Consider the following 22,488-nt stretch of genomic DNA (forward strand, 5'->3'; position numbering starts at 1 on the left):
AGAATTACCCATATGTAATGTATTTTTGCTAAAAATTTTAAGCTTTACTTTTTAAGCACAGCAAATATTTTGCAGGCCATCGTACAAAAATCTCTCCAAATAGGTGCCAGACTTTTTTAAACCTAATTTTTGAAAAGCTAAAAGAAAGTTTCACACAAAATAAAGACAAATTATCTCAAGCCCTATAATTACATTTTAATTGATTTCGGAAGGTTGTCCACATTTGAAGAAATTTTAAAATTTATGTTTTTCAGACGTTATTAAATTTGCTAAACAAATATTTATCAAATCTTAAGTATTTTGTTCATGCTCAGAAAAATCCTTAGTCACCATAAAATATTACATTTAACAAAAAATAGCTACGAAAACATTCGAAATATTTTTTCAGGATGGTCACTCAAATCTAGGGCGTCCAATTTTAATAAAAAAAATAATAAATTTTTAAATATTTTTCAAATCCCGGGATTTTTTCAAACAGTCATAAATTATATGTTTTCATAAAATTTGTTATGTTTTTCAAGCTTACAACCATAGCATTAGCTAAATACTGTTAATTGGTGATAATCTTTACTTCAATCTGAACAAGAACAGCAGTTTTTAGTTAGTTTAAAAAATATTTAAAAAATTGGTTTTTGTTCTTTGTTATGCTTTGGATTTTTAATGAATCGTAATTTTTAATCCAATGTGATTCAAATTATTTCATATTAATAATCATAAAATTCTAATTAATATATTTCTTTATTTTTTATATGAAATGATGACTACCAAAGCTAAAAAAAATCATTGAAACTGTAAAAAACCAAGAAACGAAAACAAATCAAATGAAACCATCCAATGTAAAATTTTAGAAAAGTTTAGAAATTCATGTTTAATATGAAACATATTTTACAAACTATCTTTAAGTCACTACCGCCAACTGGGAAAAATCGGGACTGCAGTATGAATAGGTGAATAGGTACAGGATATTTTAGAGCAAAAAAATTGAAAATTGGTGTACTAATTGTCTTGTTAATTAAAAAATATCAAAAATATGTCTTAATTCGTTTCTATTGTCCTAATTTGCTCCAGATGCCGATGTTTGATGAAAAATAATTCATTATGATTTTTTTCATGTTTACAATAAATAAAGCAATAAAACGTAAATATTTAAAAAATAAATAAAATTAAATGAAAAATAGGTTCAGTACTAGGCATTTTGCGGATCCGTAAACTAAAATTTTAATAATTTTCCCTTATAAGCCAAATAAATTTTTATACATGCCAAATACAAATTTGCTAATGCTTTATAACCAAATCTGAGTTTCCAGACCAAAAGTGATTTTTGTTTCAATTTCGTGAATTTCCGGGACAAAATAAAAAAATCCCGGGATTCGGGAATTCCCGGTATAAGGAAAATCTCAAGATTTTTGTCCCGGGAATTCCCGGGATGGACGCACTACTCAAATCCCATTTGAAAAGAAAGTAGCAAAAAGTTAAAGAACTGAATTAAAATTTAATGTTTTCGAAGAAAAAATCATTAGAATATGAATCAGTTATGTGTCATCACTTATGATTTAATCAAAAAATCAAACTTTCCAAGAGTTCATGTTGAAAATATGTTTGTAACAACATTGTAGATATGCCCAATATGCCTTCGGAATTTAATGGATTTTCAAGCTTGAATAAATTAAAATAATGAAATTTTATGTTATGTGCTTATGTAGATTTGAAGAAAATATTTTAGTAAAAAAGTTTGCTTGGGATTTTTTTTCGATTTTTTGACAAAAATTACAAGTTTCCGACTTTTCTGAATTTTTTTTTGCGATTTTTGACAAATTTTCTACTATTTCCCGATTTGGCCGATTCCGTGACTTGAATGACCACCATAAAAATACAGATAAAGCACCCATGACGCATACACCCTTTGCGAAAAGTTCTAAAATTTGGTCCAAAAACACGTGTTTATTTTTTTTCTCCCCTCCTTGAAAAAAAAAATGCTGAAAATTTATATTTTCATAAAAAACTTGTACAATCATTGTAAAATTATTGTTGATCCCTATTTTTTTGTGTTTTCAATGAAATAGTAGTAAGTGCAACCAGTTGAAAAAGATTTTTTCGGTAAGAGCCGTAAATTTATCCAACGAGGTTCACACCTAGTTAGATAAATACTACGATTGCTGAAAAAATCAAGTTTTGCAACGAGTTCCACACAACATTTTTTTCAATTCCTTTGAATGGAATTATAAGTAAAATTTGCATGTATTTAGTCAGTTCACCGTTAGAATCAAAATAATGTTTCATGTATTACTTCCCAAAAAAATGGTGAAAAGTTCAACTTTTCAGCATCCATTTCAGTGCTGAAAAGTAGAACTTTTCAGCATTGGTTTTGAAAAGTGTTTTTATTCGACTTTGTTATTCCTTGTAGAGAAAAGTAGATTGTTTCGTCGTTCGAGAATGACAGGAAAAGTAAGTAGTTTCAAAATGAAGTTGAAAAAAGGTTGAAATCTTTATTACTTTTTTTTAAATTGGTCAGATGTATACTCAAAAAAACACAATACAAAATCAACCTGTTTGCTTAACCGTACCGAAATCCACTTCAAAGATTTTTAGCAAATTGGATTCCTTCCTCAAACGGTCACTATGGCGGTGTGACTTAATTAGTTATGGCATCAGTTCCGGCTGCCACACGGAGAAAATCCCAAAATCGTGAACAAGCGTTCATGAAAATGAGAACCACGAACAAAGTGTTATAATTTCATGGTACGTTTTTCAAAATCGTACCATGGAATTTGAACAATTTGTTCGAGGTTCCCATTTTCATGAACGCTTGTTCACGATTTTAAGAACTCTTTTTTCTCCGTGCAGTCTATTAAATTCTCTCCGTTCTAGCAAAGCAAGCGAAAACAGACTAAGGTCATCCGAGAAGAACCACGCTGGATTAAAATCATAGCTTTATTTGCTTGACCTGCTTCCTTTACCGCAGAGCTCGAGTCGAGTGGTCCGACTCCTCCTAATTGAAAAATGCCCAATCTACGAGGCACAAACTACGCACTAATCATCACCGCACGGTAGGTAAATATTGCTCACCAGTAGAAAGGCCCTGTTGTACACACACTGGCTGTGATAAGACAACACACGAAAACAACCTCATCTCACGTACCGGCTACGTAGTATCTTTATCAAAATTAGAGCGGCCAGCGCAAAAAGTAAACAGTTTCATTTACATCATCGCCCGAGCTGTATAAACAACAGTCTGATTACTTGGAACGTAACAAAGTCAGGCGATGTCCACGATGGCCGTTCGTAGAGAGACAATCCCCCCGGTGTTAGAGAGGCGCGAGTCCGGACGAAAACAAGCGCACGTACGGTTCCACACAACTGCTGTGGAAGGTCACGGAACTACGCGAGAGGCTCAATCAACGCGAAACGAGACGCGGTCCTTCTTGCCGGATCACGCGAGTATTTGCACTATCATCGATCGAGGTGGTGTGGTCCGATGTTTTTGGTACGACGTAGAACGTCATGCGTGGCTGTGACGTAGCAGAAGGGGAGTGTTCTCGGACTTTGCTGGCCAGGTCAGACGGCTGACTTGCAGCTTTTGTGGGCATCAAGGTCTTCGGAATACCTCTTGAAGTTATTGGATCACGATGGATTGCGAAGGTTTCCGGGTAGATCTGTCTGGTTGTTTTAAGAAGTTATTTTCAGTGAGTCATGCGCTTGTTCTGGATGATGCAACTAACATCAGTTTTTTATGTTACTTTGCGTTGGAGTGATGATAGATGACCTAATCCAAGTGGTGTTCAAATCAAAGCCAAGTGTGCGGCTTGTCAGCTGACTATCCTTGTGCAATCACCATACAATCAGTACACGTCGATCAGGCATCACCCTGACACAGGGTTGACATCACGCGTTGCGGCAGATACTCGCACTCAAACTGAAACAGTCCTGTAGATCTGCAACTCATGACTTCACTCACGAGGTCCAACAGTTACTAACCAGCAGCGGATTCTTCCAGATCTGCGAACACGGAAAGCAATTGAGTCGACGAAATCGCAATCATATCTGGACGAATCATCACACCTTATTCTTTCCGTGTCTCCAGTTCAAATCAATATCCAGCCGTCTAGTGCGCGACTTGCGCGCAAAATCGCGTCATCTTCGACAAGTCACGTTTTGCGAGCAAGTGCGCGCGCAGATCTACATGCAAAGTCAGCAGCGGTTTGTTCTGAGATTGCGCCCACCAGCTGTCGGGGTTGTTATCGCAGCGCGATTGAATAATTAAGGCGTTACAAGTTTTGTAATGAGCACTTTGGTTGGACGAGCAGCAGCCGGGATGACCCGGCGAGATGAACTTCGTGTGAATTAACTCTCTGCTGTCGGTTGTGCATTTTATTTTATTTTAATTTTTTTTATTTGGCACTAAATTTAATGTTTTGTGGCAGCTTTCCGTACAATAATGGTACGTACATTTCCGAAAATCTGTGTTTTTTGAAGAAATTTATTGATCGGTTTAATGTACTCGGCAAAGTTGTTAGTATTTCCGGGCAAATACTGTTAAAATAACAAAAAGTGTTATGGAATCTTCTTGAAAAATCATTTTTTGCATAAGGGTTTAATAACAGTTTATGTTATCATAACAAAATTTGTTATTGGTCTGATATTGGTTGAAAGCCAAAACAACTTTGGAATAACATTTTTTGTTATGGAAGAATACCTCAAAATGTTATTGGGAAGATCGGATTAGTTGTTAAAATAACAAAAAATAATAACAAAGATTTGTTCGAAGAATAACTAATAATGTTATTAATCTGTTATCACAATAACAATCCAATAACAAAAAAATCATAATGACGAATAACAAATTTTGTTATAAATAACGTAAAATGTTATTGGCCTAGTATTTTAAAATATCAAAAAAAGTTATTTTCAAGTTATTTCCGTCTGCTCGGGTTGAGTAGGACTGTTGAGATATAAATTGGCACGCGGAAAAACATTGCCTATAATTTAATTTACTTTATTCTCAAAAAATATTTTTTAAAAATCCATATTTTTCAATTTTTGATATTATTTCATATGTTTTGGAGGACAAAAAAACGTTTGAGCCATGGAAAAATATGGACAAACATTTGCCGCCGAGTTATATATTTTTTTTAAAAAGGTAAAATATTAAAAAACCGTTTTAAAATGCCGGTCATAATTTCAAAATTTCAATATTTTTTTTGGAAAAGATGAGAAAATTTCAAAATTGATTCATTTTTTAACATTGTAAAAAGGATCTTTGGGGGAAATTCTCGTATGTTTGGCAGGGTAAGCACTCGCTTCTCCAATTTGATAATTTTCACTATTTAAACAACTTATTAAAGTACTTTTTGATAGCAAATTTTATTTTACATTAAAAACTGAGGTTAAAAAATCCAGCTAAATTTCCGTTAAAAAAAAGAAACATAAAAAAAATCTTAACTCGGTGGCAACATTTTTATCCATAATTTTCTATGACGCGATGTTGCAGTTTTTGTCCCCTAAAACATCCCGAGCAGACGGAAATAACCTGGGAATAACATTTATTGATATTTGAAAATACTAGTTCAATAACATTTTATGTTATTTATAACAAGATTTGGTATTCGTCGCTATGATGTTTTTTTGTAATGGATTATTATTGTAATAACAGACTAATAACATTTTGAGTTATTCTTCGAACAAATCGTTGTTATTACTTTATGTTATTTTAACAACTAATCCGATCATCTCAATAACAGTTGGAGGTATTCTTCCATAACAAAAAATGTTATTCCAAAAATAATTTGGCTTTCAACCAATATCAGACAAATAACAAATTTTGTAATGATAACATTAACTGTTATTAAACTCTTATGTAAAAATGGATTTTTCAAGAAGATTCCATAACACTTTCTGTTATTTTAACAATATTTGTTATTGAAATGGCATGAATTTTGTTATTACCGTCTGCCCGGGATATCATTTTTTTTAAGTGGAGTAAATTGTTTTTTAATCAAAAAAGTTTATTTGAAAGTCGGCAATTTTTTTTACGCGATTATTTTTTTTCTGTTCCGAAAAAAAAGGTAAGACTCAAAATTGACAAAAAAATTAACAATACTTCAAAATATTGATTTTTGGTTTTAAATTAATGGTTGAAAGAATGATTTTTTTAAAATATAAACCTTAAAAATGATTAAAAATCTGTTTTTTGACGAACTGGCTCAATTCTGTGGGTAGATTCGGGTTCAGCAGGAAAAACATGATTTTTTTTTTGTTAGGGTGATACCATACACCTTTTTTTAATTCATCAAAAAATATCTCGAGTTTGAAGAAAAATACCCCTGAGATTTGTTTAGCGATTGTTAGGATAGAATTTTCTTTTCGAATGCAACATTGTTTATATCAATTTACTTGTACTCTCTGATATTTTTTGGTTAAAAAATATAGTTTATTTTAAAAAGACTCTTAATTTTTGTCAATTTTAAAGCTTGAAAATTGTTCCCTATAAGTTGACCCTGAATTACCTGAACTTATTTTTGAAGATTTGCTTTTGGTAAATTTTAATGTAGGAAATTACAGTTAATTGCAGTTTTCAGTAAACACTAACCTTAGAATTGGGATTTTTGATTACAAAATTAAATGTAAATATGTTTTTAAAAAGATGCTTGGATCAATATGCCAAAAACTTTCTTGAAGTGATTTTTTTTTTCTTAGAAATGAAAGTTTCTTTAAAATCCCTCATACGAACAACTCTAGTTTTAATGCAAAATTTATCTGAAAATTGGAGATTTAAAAAAATGATCTTAATACAATAATTCTTTTTTATATATTTTTTTTCCATATCTGGTCTAAATTTTTTCAGTGCGACAAGTTTTAAGACCAAAAACATTTTTTAGATATTTCAATCACTGTTCTTTACTTGAAAAAAAAAAAAAAAACTACTCTCTATAACAAAATGATGAAAAAATAGAATGAATTAAGAATAAAATTAAAATAAGTCTTTGAGGGTTAATAATAGCGATCTGGATCCCTTTACGAGCTTCTGGGATTGATTTGATTGATTGCTCCAAAGCAATAGTAGTAGCCCCAATAGATTCGTCTAATTATCGATTTCCTGCTTTTGGTAGACATCGTCGCCACCCCTTATCAGTTCAATTGACGCTTTACCATCCGATAGGGAGGCAGAGCCGAGATAAGGTTGCTTACCAAGGGCTGTTATCGACGAAAAAGTTGTTTTTTTTCGGAAAGGTGGCAATGTTTTCGTTGTTGTCAAATTGGCAAGTTTGACCGTGGTCGGGTGATTTTGTCTTGATGTTATTTTGCTTGGTTTGCTAGCTGGAGATAATATTAATAGGAATGTACTGGACATTTGGAATTTGTTTGGATGAAACGCACTTTTGGCACACGTGATGATTGTTTTTTTTTTCACGCTGATTCATTCAGGAAACAATTAATTTGTTAGATAAGATTAGAGATTTATACATCAGATTCAAGAATTAAATCTAATTAATTTAAAAGAGAACGAATTCCTCTTCACTTTGGCGCGTAATATCGATAAAATGAAACTTGAACAATCGATTTGAGTTTCAATGAACCAATTTAAAAAAAATGTGGAAATAAACAAAATAAACAAAATTATGTCCTGAAAATATTGTTAACATATTCATGTATTTTTTAAAGGTTGAAACGTTATTTTCTTCGTTACTATTGTCGAAACCCATTTCGTTTTTCCCTTGATTTTCGATATTTTTATTACAGGCAAACAGACGTGAATAATGGAACATTTTTAGAAAAAAATATCTATCACTTCACACTAGAGCCATCTATTTGTGAACTTACGTGAATCTCAAACAACTGTCAAAAGCGTGTGGTGAATTCCAACATTCTCGTGGTGAGTTCCCGATAATTTCAAATCAAACAATGAATAGCTAATTGGTGGATTTTAAAAGCAATAACGTCCGTTTATCTGTGTTTACACGTTCATAACCTTGAAATTAGACTAGAAATTGTGCCTAAACCAGAAAACAGTTTCTCCAACCTCCATCAACATTTGCACGATCGATTGAAGCTAGAATTAGACGCCCAACCGTAGACAATCGATGATGCCCACCTCCCCCCTCCCTCTAGCTAGTCCCCAAGGTCGTCATCACCACCCATAGTTAATTTGGGGGGCGCTAACGGCTCGCCCGCGAGTCTCGCCTCTAATTGGTCCAAATTATGGCAACTCATGCCCGGCAAACTTACGTGGGACAGAAAAACACATTGAGCGACTCCTGGGCGTACCGCACCAGCGATCCGATCGCATCACTCAGCTTGGCCGGTACGATGCCCACCTGCCACATGGGCTTGCGCAGGATCAGGATGCACTCGATTAAACCCAGCCTGCCGGATTTTTCGCACACACTTTTCATACGGACTAGACCCCCGACGACGTCGATGGCACTTTGTTCACTGGCGTTGAACACCTGACCGTTCGCGGACACTACACTTCTATCTTTATCAATATGATAACTGCGCGGATTCACCGATTTCGATTCACACTCAAGCCCCCTTTTTTCTAGACTGGGAGGGACTGCTGCGGACTCTTCAGCTAATAATAGCACTTAAACTTCGACTTAAACCACGTAGATTTGGTACGAATTTGCACTTTTTGAAGCTCGCGCTCACTCACACTTTACGCTTACGTTACTATCACAGATAACACCTTCGCCTGCACTCTGTACTTGTTTGTTTCTTTACTTTCTCTTCTTGGATTTGAACGTCGAGTGCAGATACTTGGAGCTGGACACCGGACAGCGGCAGTTGCACTGGTTTCGATGATGACTACGACGACGAGGACTCGGACAGGAGGACATCCTTCGACGCCAAACTTCGCGGATTCAACGACTTCTTGGTGCGGCACTTCCTGTTGACCACCAACTAAGCTGAACAAATCCGGACAGATTTATGGTACCATTCTCCGATGGAAACGAGTTTTCGCGACGCGCGTGACTTGGATTGTAACTTCCTCGAGAGTGACATCGGTACTGAGCGGCGAGCGATTCTTGAGGGGATGAGTAGTACCCGCACACTGTTTCACCTGCTGATAAGGTTTTGCGAGCGCGTATTGGGTAGGTCTTATTTGGGATTCGCTGGCGTAGAGCATTGTGGATGGAAGGTGCTTTGAAACATAAGATTGAATCTCGACTGAGAGACTCAACGAATCTAACTTGTCTAAAGTCACCCAAATTTACAGTTCATGACAACACAGGCAAGTCCCCTCAGTTATTGCGAATCATGTTTTAATCAGGGTCCGCGTCAAAGTGTCCAGATAAGGAACGGGTACCCGAGTAAAAAAGCTTCCCTGAAATCCCAACTTTTCATGATTCTTGTAACGGCCCACCCAGGAGTATCCCACGTGGAGTCCCAAAGAGGCGGTAGCTGCTCCTCGCGATCGATACATATCGTTCAAGAGTGCCATACTGTGCGAACGATGCCATAACACACCCGTGCACGGGGGCTAAAGAGGTGTTATTAAATGGCAAACCCAAGTGGAAACACATGTTGTGCACTCGAAATCCACCTTCGAAAACCGAACGCTTCCCATCGACGCCCGCTATCGACGAACTATAATTACAGAGCGTCGATGAATTGAACAGCTATGGAGGAGAAGGCATGACGCATCGCGCGGCTCACGCCATATCGCGCAAGTGTTGTGCAATTATCAGCCCGATATCACAACGCTTTGGGTGAATTTGCGAAACCCGTCGTGGGGAAAACTGCATTGTTTGTACGTATCCGTGATGTGCTACCGATTCGGAGGTGTTCGAGGGTGTAGACCAGCGCAATCGAACACGCCATCAATCGATTGGACGTTGTTTGCTCGAGTTCTGGAGGTGTGATTGATTCTGGTAACCGACGTAGTACGTAGAGAAGTCTTGAATGACACCCATTTAGCTAATTAACATCAACACTTCCTTCAGCCGAAGTCAAAGTCCATCGAACTCCCAGCTCCTATCTCAATCCAACCGTCCAACTTTGGCCTGCGGCCACTGCCAAACAGGTCGTCGTAAACCGACCTGTCAATGCCAGCGCAGCGCTTTGTAAGTCACCTTCCAGCGTCGTCCAAAGACTCCCGGGTGGAGGCCATCAAGTTGCGATTCAACTCGTACGGAGATTTTTATGATCCTTCCCACGCTTATCTCGGCGCTCTATGTAGGTAAACCCCACTCCTACCATCTTTGGCAAGCGCGACCTCGAACTTGTCATGACGCGGCTAGCAAGGTAAGCTCTTCAGAGTGGGTTAATCATTCAAATTCATGTGGTGGAAGGATGGAATCCTTCCCACATTAGTTGTGGGAGAATCCAGGATTACCTCTCGGGCGTATGATGTAATTAGGAACGCCAACCTTGGCTTTGAAGTCATCTTCGCGCGTGGGTTTGGTCGCAGAGCTCGTGAACGCGTGCCGATTTAATTAGCTAATAGAATTGAGATAAATTACGAGAGGTTACGCGGAATTTGGAATGGATTATCTTTTTGGGATTCTTCAGAGCAGGTTAAGGAGGTATTACACTGCATCAAGCTTTATTCTAAAGCTAGTCAAGACACGCACCTTGTTCTGTTTGACAGTTTGGCAACAACAAAATAAAGGTAGTATTCGACTAACTTTGCCAGTCTAGACTCAAACCTTTAACGCTTTGATAGCTTCCAAAGTTTAAAAATTTTGAATTTTGGAATTTTGGATGAATCTTCCAAAGAAACTTTTCATCCAGTTTGCAATGTAAAAAATAATCTTTCGGAAATTTCCTTTAAAAATCAGTGTGCAAAAAAGACTAATATTGACATTTTTACCAAACAAAAACTTCTAAATCGATTGTATACTATTCAGAACACATTGAATTATGCTTATTTATGTAATTTCAATCAAATAAAGACTTTTTATCTTTCCCAAATTTTAAATATTGGGACCAAAGACGAAAAAGTAAAAAAAAGAGAATAATTTCAAAAATTCATTGGCATTTTATAAAACTTTATTGTTATAAATTTCAATCTTTGCAAGGCTATATTTTTCAGCAATCAATGGTAGGATCAAAAATGTTCTTGAAAGAAAATTGACGATCTTTCGCAAATATGCCTTTCACGCAAGGTTGACACACTCACAACAATTAATTTCCCTTGAAAATTGGATTTATATCTAAATATGAGTTTTAGATTTGATGTAGAATGTTATTCTGAAATTGTTTTATTTTTTCAAAAATTGAAAACTTATCAAAATATAATTCGGCAGGGTGGCCACAAAAATCCCATTTTCGAATTTCCGATTTTTTAGCGGACTTTTCAGATCTTCAAATGATAGGTATTTCTTACAACAATACAAAAATGATTGCAAATAAAAAACTGTTTAGATTAGTCCATCGAACAACATTTCTTCACAAAAAGTAAAACATCAGACAGTTGACAACTTTGTAAAAAAGTATATATAAAAGAGAAAACAAACTTAGCAAAATATTTATAGAAAAGTATATTTCAAAATAAAGCATTCATGATTTCGATTTGGAGAAAAATCAGTATTTAGGAAAAAACAGTATTTAAAAACAATGCATAAAATTCTTAAAATTTCTTTCAAATCATAAAGTTTTTTACTTGCAATGACTTAAAGTTAAAAAAATCAAATGTTATTCCTATTTTTTAAATCAAAAAACGTTTAAACACGTTCAAAGTTTAATTCTTAAAAAAAGGGAGCGTTATTTTATTACGTAACGCAAAAAAAAAAGATTTTTAGACCCTCTCCGGCCCCTCGTAACAAAATTTCTATTCATTTTTTTTTAATACCTCCTCCCAAACTGCGTTAAGTAATCAAAGAACGCTCCCTAAAGTTAACAAGCTTTTATTTTTTTGATTTCTATATAAAATTCTAAGAATCAAAATTGATTTGTCATGTTGTCAGAATTTTAAGGCTTTCAATTTCATTTCTTAAGAATTTATGCTTTAACTTTAACTTTTTTATGAGAAATTTTTGAAGAGACGAAATCATTTAAAAAAGTTAAAAGGAATTTTATTTGATATTTTAGTTTTTTTGATACTGAAAATCAAACTTTATCTAAATTTGTTTACGTACTTACGGAAATCAATAATTAGGATAACAAAAAAAAAATGCAATGTCTTAAACAAAGCAGTTTGACTTTTATCAAATAAAAAAAAATACAAACGATTGCCTTCTATGACATTGTAAAAAGCATTTTTTCTCAAATAAAAAAGGTGAGAAAAAAATACAAATTAATTACAATTATAAGAGAGCAATTCTCTTCGATTTCGGTCATTCGATTTTTTTTATTCTTTAATCTGGCTGAAATTTTTTAGTGCCTTCGGTATGCCCGAAGAAGCCATTTTGCATCATTAGTTTGTCCATAGAATTTTCCATACAAATTTGGCAGCTGTCCATACAAAAATGATGTATGAAAACTCAAAAATCTGTATCTTTTTAAGGATGTTTTTGATCGATTTGGTGTCTTCGGAATAGGTGTAGGTATGGATAAAGAGTACACTGAAAAAAATTATACATGGTAAAAAAAATTGGTGATTTTTTATTAAATTTTTTGTCACAATATTTTAATTTTGTTTTATTTTTTATATGTTTTAGGGGACATAAAAACTTTTCAGAAATTTCCAGGTTGTGCAAAAAATCATTGACCGAGTTATGAACTTTTGAATCAATAAAAGAAAAAGACCGATTTCGTAGAGAATTGCTCAAGAGTGAGAACATATTTTTCAAGCAAGTATGCTTGGAATTCCCGACTTTTTGACAAAAAAAAAAATCCAAAATTTCTGACTTTTTCTTGATTTTTGGCGAATTACCGACTTTTCTGATTTTCCGACTTGAGTGGACACCTGGGATCGAAACTTTGTCATTTGTTGTCCATGAAAACATGTTGATAAAAGACAAAGAACCAAAGGGAGTAAAATTTGGCAAAATTGACTATTTTCGTGATAAAAAGTGAAAAACCCAATATTGCAAAATGAAAAATTGAAAATGAAGAAATTTTTTTTTGAGGGAAATTCGAATGAGACTGAGTTTTTCAATCTTCTCTCTTTCGTTCAAAAGAATCAAAACTCAATTTTAAGATTTTCGAGAGAAAGTTCGGTCTTGCTAAGATATAATTTGTAGATGACTTTTTTGTTAGTTTTCGCAGTGCTGAGGAATATCAGAGAGCTATTCATGAGAATGTTGTTTACCCATTGATATTCTTTAAAGAGTTCAGGGGGGATTTTCTTTATCGTAAATAGATTGAACAAAGCTCTCAGAGTTGCTATAGGCAAGTGAAAAGCCCAATAGCATGATATTTATAGACAATAAAATTATTCAACTAGCTTTCAGAATTGCGATGAAGTACAAACGGTTTCAGGAAATGCTAATCGCTCGTCTATTAAAAGCCAATCTACCAAAGTTTCGCAATTCTCATCGACGAAAACGGCTTCTGGTGAATAATTTCCCTCTTCATTGTTGTCAGCGCCGTGCAACCTGTTGCTCATTTAACTACCTCTGTGAGCGCCAGATATCCATCTGTAACAAACCCCGTGAAAAAGTGATACGTTTTATTCTGCTCCGGGCTGGGGTGACCTGCCGGGGCCTACCAATTACTCAATTATTCATCTTGCCGTAATTGAATGTGCTCTCTGCAATTATTCTGCAGCTGGATGGTGGCCCCCCAAGGTGGCGGCCCATAGTTCGACCGCAATAAATGGATCGATTCGACACGCCAAACTGGCCAATGCGCTGCTGCTGGGCATTATTGGCATTGTGTAACTTTAATTATCACTTTGTGTCACTTGGGGAGGATCCAACTTTGGGACGGGGTTGAAGGTTTTGGCAAAACTGGTCGTTGAAGTCAGGGTTGTCAACTTCAATTTTGAGCTGTCGAATTTTTTCATCAAACACAAATTAAAGAATACAATATTTGAGGAAAAAATGGTCAAATCGTTACAATGTTTCACAGCAGCACTTTGTGCGATGTTCAAGGTCGTAGACTTGAACGTGATCCAACCCACAATTCCTCATGACCAAGCCGTTCCGATGGTCTCAATTTGGTGCGGGAGTTCAGCGCAGCAGAGGAAGTGAGATTTATTGCGTCGTGGGAAATTAGCAACTTCTTGGTGCTCTGCAGAGTGCGGTGTTTGCTGAATACGGAATGAGTTTGCCGCTGCGATGTTTGGGCGGAGGTGTGAAATCGGAAGATCTGCACTAAATTTTCTACCGGTAATCCCGAGACAACTTCTTCGCGCGTGCACAGACACACTAACCGGTCGTCCTAGCCGGCTGACCTAGCTCGCTTCGTTCGTCTTGGAGACTTGCCCCCAAAACAACGACAATGTTGTGACGCCCCAGAACGAGTTTCGCTCGTCTTGTTGCAGAGGATATCTCCGCTGAAATTTGTCGATGCAGAGAGTACCTGGGTCCGCTCTCCCGAATCTGACACCGAATTGAATATTTAACAACCGTTTTATTGCCGCATTATTATTCGAGTCAGGCCAGTCTACATACGGCAATAATGGTTCTGGGGGGGTTCCCCCCTCCACTCCTCCCATGGGGGGTCGCCGTCGGTCAGGCCCCGCGAGACCTGTACTGTTTGTGGCGTTGCAGCAGAAGCCAGCTGGCTCGAGTCGATACTGGCGCAACGTGGGGAAGAGCTCACGATAGTGTGACCACAATTTTGGAAGACACTGTAACTACTTAGAACAGTATCGAGTTGTGATCTTAGAGAAATTTTTCCTGCAAACCGCGACTTCTGACTAATACATGGCGTTGAACGTTGACTTAAAGTGAGGTCACCCTAGCGCATCGTGTTCGGAAATTCACCGGGGGATTTTTGTTTAGTTGCTGCTGTGGTGGGGACACTATTAGTCACTGTTCCAAGTTCCGAAACCACACGCAAGCAAACACTAACCCCCAGCGGCAGCGGCAGATGGCGCTACCAGCAAAATATGCGGTTTTAGCGTCTTGGGCATCGTGTTTTTCGGAATAACCACCAGGTCTGAATGAAAAATGTGGAGCACATTTTCCGAAAGGGGCAAAAAGGAGCACAACATGACCAAACGAAATGAAGGGGGGAAACGCTTTCGTTCTGGGTGCAGCAAAAGGGCCACCCCAAAAGCGCAAGGTCGTCCAAGTTTTGGTGTTAGTTTGGGGCACACTGCTGGTTTTCATATCTGCAGAGTGGACGCAGACGCAGGGGTGACCAAGTTTAGTTCTGAATATTTACAATTTTGACATTTATACCGCACTGTATAAACGGCCTCAAAATTCGAGTTTTGAAACTAGAACTTTTAGAATATCTGTTCTTGCAATATTCTAAAATATTACAAATAAAAAAAAAGTAAGTGATTTCAGTGATTCAAATCAATATTCGAATCAATAAACCAATCCACAACAAAAAGCATGTTGTTGTTGATATTATTTAACCCTATGAATCATTCGCTCCCGTAACAAGAAACAAATAACATTGGTATCTTGAAGGTTAAAATGGAGCATTCTCACAATTTTTTGACATAGGACTATGTCTCTACTTACTATATTGGGGGCCAGTTCAGAAATTCGATCCAAAGCGTCACTTTTAAGCGTTAAAAAAGGGGACATTTTGAACGCTTATATCTTTTTTCCCTGTGAATCAATCCAGACGGTTGGACCACCAATCGAAAGAGGAAGACTTCAGCTATCGTTTAACTACATAGATAGTTTGACTAAACATAGTTAAAGCACTTAAAACATGCAATCAAAATGAGTAATTTTTTAGTACAAATCGGACAGATGACCAATCAGAGTCACATTGGAACGAGCACTCGAACTGCGAGCAGCAGCAGCAGCAGCGGCCAATAGAAGAAGAGGACCAGCAACCAGAAGGAAGAACCACCAGCAGCAGAAGGAGGAAATTTGAGCGAAGCGGACCGATGGAAGTCGCTATGATGCGGCGGTTCTCATGAAAAATGGCCAATTCGACAGTGGTGGAAAAAACCTGGAGTGGCCGGTGCCCTCGAAGCAGGTTCCCTCGGGACGGAGGGGGGGGGGGGACATTTACAGAAACATACGAGTTGTGGCAATATGGGTATCAAAATTCATGATTTTTGATACTGAACATAATAATGGCCATTTCGACAGTAGTGGCCACAACCTGGAGTGGCCGGTGCCCTCAAAGAAGGTTCCCCCGGGGCTTGGGGGGACATTTACAGAAACATACGGGTTGTGGCAATATGGGTATCAAAATTCATGCTTTTTTATACTGAACATAATAATGGCCATTTCGACAGTAGTGGCCACAACCTGGAGTGGCCGGTGCCCTCAAAGAAGGTTCCCTCGGGGCCCGGGGGGACATTTACAGAACCATACGAGTTGTGACAATATGGGTATCAAAATTCATGCTTTTTTATACTGAACATAATAATGGCCATTTCGACAGTAGTGGCCACAACTTGGAGTGGCCGGTGCCCTCGAAGAAGGTTCCCTCGGGGCCCGGGGGAACTTTTACAGAACCATACGAGTTGTGGCAATATGGGTATCAAAATTCATGGTTTTTGATACTGAACATGAAAATTGACATTTCGACCGTAGTGGCCACAACCTGGAGTTGCCGGTGCCCTTATGAAAGGTTCACCTTGGGAGAACATTTATGACAATTTTGCCGACAAATCCATGAAACAAAATAAAATAAACTTATTCCAGATTTCACTAGCAATCCAACAACACATTCAAATTGTTTGGTCCTATGTCTTTCGGTTATGTCTCTGACATACCATCTTGAACTTTTTTTAAATATTTTTCATATTTGTTTTTTTTTTGAGTAAAACATTCTTCAATATAACCTTCTTCCCTATTTGTCTATTTTCTCCAGTCAAATTCACCTTTTTTATGTACTTATGTTTTTTTTTTATTTACACATCTGTACACTGTTGTCTAGTTATATCACGGACGAACGGACATGACACCAGTAATAAATTTTCTTCAAATTTCTGAAGCAAACTATCATTTGCGCCATCTACATTCAAGTTGTCGAAGTAGCATCGCGCGATTAAGCATGATTTCTCAAAATGTCTTATGCAATAATTAATTGAAACATTTAGCATTAGTATGGTGTTAGAAACAGTTTTTTGGCATTAAGTTTGTCTTTATGATTCTATGTAATTTATCATGGACCCTAAACTTGCCGAAAAAATTACAGAAATGGTATTTTTAATATAAATTCATACGACCATTTCAAAAAATTCCCATGAGTTTGCTTCATCAGCTGGCTTTGTTTTCGTTTTAAACCACGCGGCGCGAAGATTTTGACATAAGCGATCTCGCTTGCACTGGTTTTCGCCAAGAAGAAGTAAAAGAAAACCTGCTTCACTTTTTGAAACCCCGTGTCATGTCCGTTCGTCCGTGGTTATATCATAATTATTGTTTATTCTCTGCTCTACAACAGCATTGTTACACTCAAAAAATAACTCTAAAATTAGAATTTTTTTTTTCATTCCTTTCAAAAACAATTATGCAAAATCTTTCACAAAATGTCTTATATATTATGACAGTTATGTCACAAATGGGCTAAATATTAAAAAAGATATTTAAATATTTTTTCCCTAAAGTTTTGCGTCTTTTTTCGATCTGTGGTCTCAAAATTAAAAAAAAAATAGAATTAAAAGTTTTTATTGGATTAAAAATGCATGAAAAAACGTTTAAACAAGTATTACAATATTTTACGATCGATTTAACATGTTTCATCATTAAAAAAATAATGGTAGCTGATTCCTCAGATTTTTTTTAAAACAAAAACAGACTCCAGGAAACAAAATGAAATTTACACAAACCGAATATTTGTAAACGTTTGAAAAGACCATAAATGCAAATTTTCAGTCACATAGAAATGTAATTTTTTTTAAAAAGAGATATGAATTTTGGAACATTTTTTTCAAAAATACTTAAAAATTGCTCTAAAAAACGTTTTAAAAGGAAAAATGAATTTGCTTTTAAAAAAATACTTTATAACAGCCCTTTTGAAATGTTATTTTTGATTTTAAAAAATATTTGGATGATTGTAAAATTTCGATTTATATTTTTACATTTAGATCCGACTAGCAGTTGCCAAGATATCGTCAGATAAAAATCAGGCATCAGGAAAAATCTAAATTTTCTTTAATAATGCTCTATTTCAGTTTTCGATGCCTAAAAAGAAAATTGTAGAGATTTTTTTCAGCTACAAATAGACATCAAATAGCAATCACTTGATAACTGTATCTTTTATCGAAAAATAGGTACTTTTCAATAACAAAGTTGATTTTGCTTATATTTTTTTTTTGAATTTCGTTTACCGTATGTTACATATTTAAGAAAAGTAATGATTTTTAAATAAATCACATTTTTGTAAATCACAGTAAAAAACATAGGTAATATAACATCTGTTAAGGGGTTCATCTTTCGTCAGAAAAAAGTGTAATTTTACCTTGGAAAATGTGTAATTTTACCACTGGGTAATTCTCTACCAACTCACACGAAATCGGGAAAAGTTGCCCCGACCCCTCTTCGATTTGCGTGAAACTTTGTCCTAAGGGGTAACTTTTGTCCCTGATCACGAATCCGAGGTCCGTTTTTTGATATCTCGTGACGGAGGGGCGGTACGAGGTGTTTTTCAATAATTTGCAGCCTGAAACGGTGATGAGATAGAAATTTGGTGTCAAAGGGACTTTTATGTAAAATTAGACGCCCGATTTGATGGCGTATTCAGAATTCCGAAAAAACGTATTTTTCATCGAAAAAAACACTAAAAAAGTTTTAAAAAATCTCCCATTTTCCGTTACTCGACTGTAAAAATTTTTGGAACATGTCATTTTATGGGAAATTTAATGTACTTTTCGAATCTACATTGACCCAGAAGGGTCATTTTTCGTTAGAACAAAATTTTCATTTTAAAATTTCGTGTTTTTCTAACTTTGCAGGGTTATTTTTAGAGTGTAACAATGTTCTACAAAGTTGTAGAGCAGACAATTACAAAAATTTTAGTATATAGACATCAGGGTTTGCTTATAAACATCAAGAGTTATCGCGATTTTACGAAAAAAAAGTTTTGAAAAAGTTACTTTTTGCGTTTCTCTTTGTTTCGTCGTCCGTGTCTGTCGCGGGTGACCATGAACGGCCATGATCGATGACGACCAACTTTTTCAAAACTTTTTTTCGTAAAATCGCGATAACTCGTGATGTTTATAAGCAAACCCCTTATGTCTGTATATCAAAATTTTTGTAATTGTCTGCTCTACAACTTTGTAGAACACTGTTACACTCTAAAAAATAACCCTGCATAGTTAGAAAAAACACGAAATTTTAAAATGAAAAATTTTGTTCTAAATGAAAAAATGACCCTTCTGCGTCAATGTAGATTCGAAAAGTACATTAAATTTCCCATAAAATGACATGTTCCAAAAATTTTTACAGTCGAGTAACGGAAAATGGGAGATTTTTTTAGTGTTTTTTTCGATGAAAAATACGTTTTTTCGGAATTCTGAATACGCCATCAAATCGGGCGTCTAATTTTACATAAAAGTCCCTTTGACACCAAATTTCTATCTCATCACCGTTTCAGGCTGCAAATTATTGAAAAACTCTTTTTCGCATGTTCAAAATGGAAGGGTCGTACCGCCCTCCGTCACGAGATATCAAAAAACGGACCTCGGATTCGTGATCAGGGACAAAAGTTACCCCTTAGGACAAAGTTTCACGCAAATCGAAGAGGGGTCGGGGCAACTGCTGTGTGAGTTGGCGGAGAATTACCCCACTTTTTTGGAGTAATATTACTTTTTCAGTCTAAATTTAGGTAAAATAACATCATAAAAGAGGTAATATTCAATTTTCCAAAATTACAACTTAAAAAATTCACACCATTTTTTATTATGTAAAATGGTACTTCCTTGTGGCTTAAAATATGCAAAAATAGTTTTTTTTTTGCAGAGTTTAACTATATTTTTTATGATTTGACACCAAATCGATAAAAAAATGCATCAAAAAGCTTCAGCCAAATCAGCAAATGTTAAAAATTTATATGTTATAAAATCGGCCGATTTTCAAATCAAAATTTCACGAAATCTGCTGATTTTATAAAAGATTGCTCTGATGTTGAAAAATAACCAAAAATATCAAAAATTCATAATACATAGTTTTTTTTTTCAAAAATTTTACATCTAGTGGTCACAAAAAAAATATGAAGCTTGAAACTTTGAATTAAAAGTCAATAAATAAAGTTTTCTACATAGTTTTTCCATGGATATTTCTATTTAACAACATATTCTATTGCCTCGTGATTTTCTGATGTAGGTATGGAGACAAAAAAAATGTGTTGGCCTAATGATTATATATTTTTTTTTAATAAGCTTACAAAAGTATTTTTTGTGTAAGCTGTGTTTATATTCTGTAGTTAAGTATAAATTCATTTAAAAATCAATATTGTTATCACCAAGAATGCGTAACATCTTCATAGCATGTTCTACTTTCGACGTGTCACGTTACATTTGACGACCCAAAAGATCAACCTTGAATTTGTGATAGCAACATTTCACACAATAAAAGTCACATATTTAAAAGGCTTTAATCATCGCTACGTGACTAAACGAAAAAATAATCACATTTCGCAACAGCAAACGTAACAAAAGCCCGAAAAGGTCCCATAAAATCCCTTTTTTCACGCATGATTTCTTCAGGTGCACAAACGGCACTTTTTCCCCCGGAACCCAACCCAATTTTTAATACACCTACAATGTAATGACTCAGCGCGTCAGAGTATCCCTTAGCGTTATACCCAGCCTGGATTACATCGCTGGATTATTTCGCAAAAAAAAATCAACAACACCTTCCCTAACCCTAACCCGTCATCCACCGCGTTTACACCGCGAATCCACCGTGCTTTTTTTTGCTGTTGCTCTCTCTCTCTCTCTCTCTCGCTGAGTGTATTATTTTCATTTTCGACGACCGTCCAAATTCGCTTTCACGCGTCAATTCACTTTCACGCATGATTTACACTTTCGCCAGGCGCGGACTTTGATGCCGGGTCCCCGGATCCGGGTTCAGGTTGGGTGTTTATGATTCACTGCCAAATTTGAGGTTATGGCTGCGCGTGGGGGACTCTAGCGGTGACCTCCGACCTTTTGAGGAAGTTGACACAATCCACATTTTTTCGACAAACCTTAAAATTTTACTTTAGAAAACCTTTCGGAACTTCTGGAACCTCACGGACATTGCGGCGTTAAACCGGCGTCAGGTCCAGAACTTGACCTTTAGAACAACAAAACTCGCGCGAGATTTTGGCCGCGGTCCAGCGCGCGTGAACTCGTGTGTTCGACTACTGGCGCGTTGGCCGTGCTCAATTACCGTTAATACAAAACAGCCCCAACGACGACGACGACGACCATTCACAATACGGTTCTCCTCTCCCGAGACCCAAGTGTCTCTCAGTACTGAAGTGCCTGAACGGCGACTAGTGGTCAAGCCGTTTGCTCTCTTCTCACTAGTAGCTGGAGGGAACGGCGAAACTTCCTTGAGTCTCTCGGCATCCTTGTGGCGGTAAATTGCTAGGGGAGGTTGGAGGTCATCGATTGGATTAAAATTGTTTTTTTTTCTAGAAGCTGAATTTGATAGACTTATTTGCTTTCTTAAAACATTTAATTTAAAGATGACTCAAAATCAAATGATAGATTTTTTGGAAAATATAATGAAACATTTTTTTAAAGATTTTTATATTATTTTCCAGACGTCAATAATTTTCAAACTGGTAGAAGGTAAGCATTTTCTCTACACAACTGTTTAATTGGATATTTAAAAAAAAATCCTAGAATATAAAAAAACTTTGTTTTAATTTGTCAAAAAATTATAAAAGTAGTTGAGCTTGAGTCCCAGTTCAATTAAACGTACACACGAAAAAAATCATTTCTCAAAATCGTGAACTAAATTCATGAATGCAAGAACCACGAAGGAATAAATTCACGTTTATAGTGCAAATGCACCATACTCATGAATAAATTCCTTCGTGGTTCTCATATTCGTGAACTTAATTCACGGTAACGAGAATTGATTTTTTCTGTGCAGTTAATTTTACCAAAAATTTAATCTCAATAAAATTAAACAATGTGTTATCAAATGCAATAAAAAGGCACACAACAAAAAATCACGGTAATATTATATCTGGGAAAGGGTACATCTTTTATGTCAGAAAAAATCTGTAATTTTTCCTCTGAAAATGTGTAATTTTACCACTTTTCTGGTGTAATGTCACTTTTTCAGTCTTAATTGAAATAAAATTACATCATTAAAGAGGTAGGCATCATTAAAGAGGTAATATACACCTTTCAAATTGACATAAATTTTTACCATGTATGTAAAAATTAAATAAACACAACAATTTGTTTGAAAATACATTTCGAAAGCATAACAAGATTTACGCATCAAAATAGATCCCTCTAAAAGAAATCATCAGAATTAGGGCGTCCAATTTTCCCGGGTTTTGAATTTCCCGGGAAAC

At 35.8% G+C, this 22,488-nt stretch overlaps 1 protein-coding gene and 1 long non-coding RNA gene across 5 annotated transcripts in view; both read right to left on the minus strand.

Moving 5' to 3' along the window:
- The window catches only part of LOC6034176 (MOB kinase activator-like 2), a 259,873-nt gene that overhangs the window by 38,022 nt on the left and 199,363 nt on the right, over window positions 1-22,488 (minus strand). Inside the window, exons 1-2 of one of the 4 annotated variants that reach the window (XM_038257128.1) lie at window positions 21,157-21,293; window positions 8,224-8,903 (exon numbers count right to left, since the gene is read on the minus strand). The exons of 2 other annotated variants lie outside the window; for them this stretch is intronic. In XM_038257128.1, coding sequence (XP_038113056.1) covers window positions 8,224-8,390 — 167 coding nt within the window. In that variant the 5' untranslated portion in view covers window positions 8,391-8,903; window positions 21,157-21,293. Of the gene's footprint in view, window positions 1-8,223; window positions 9,094-21,156; window positions 21,294-22,488 lie in introns of those variants that run through there. One more of the 4 variants, XM_038257127.1, reaches the window with a different exon arrangement.
- Window positions 3,132-3,945, minus strand: LOC119767752. Its single transcript, XR_005277692.1, has 2 exons — window positions 3,720-3,945; window positions 3,132-3,657 (listed from the first exon to the last, which is right to left on the minus strand). It is a non-coding gene; the product is annotated as an uncharacterized LOC119767752 (long non-coding RNA).

Source organism: Culex quinquefasciatus, chromosome 2 (assembly GCF_015732765.1).
Source record: "Culex quinquefasciatus strain JHB chromosome 2, VPISU_Cqui_1.0_pri_paternal, whole genome shotgun sequence".
Classification (NCBI taxonomy): Eukaryota; Metazoa; Arthropoda; class Insecta; order Diptera; family Culicidae; genus Culex; species Culex quinquefasciatus.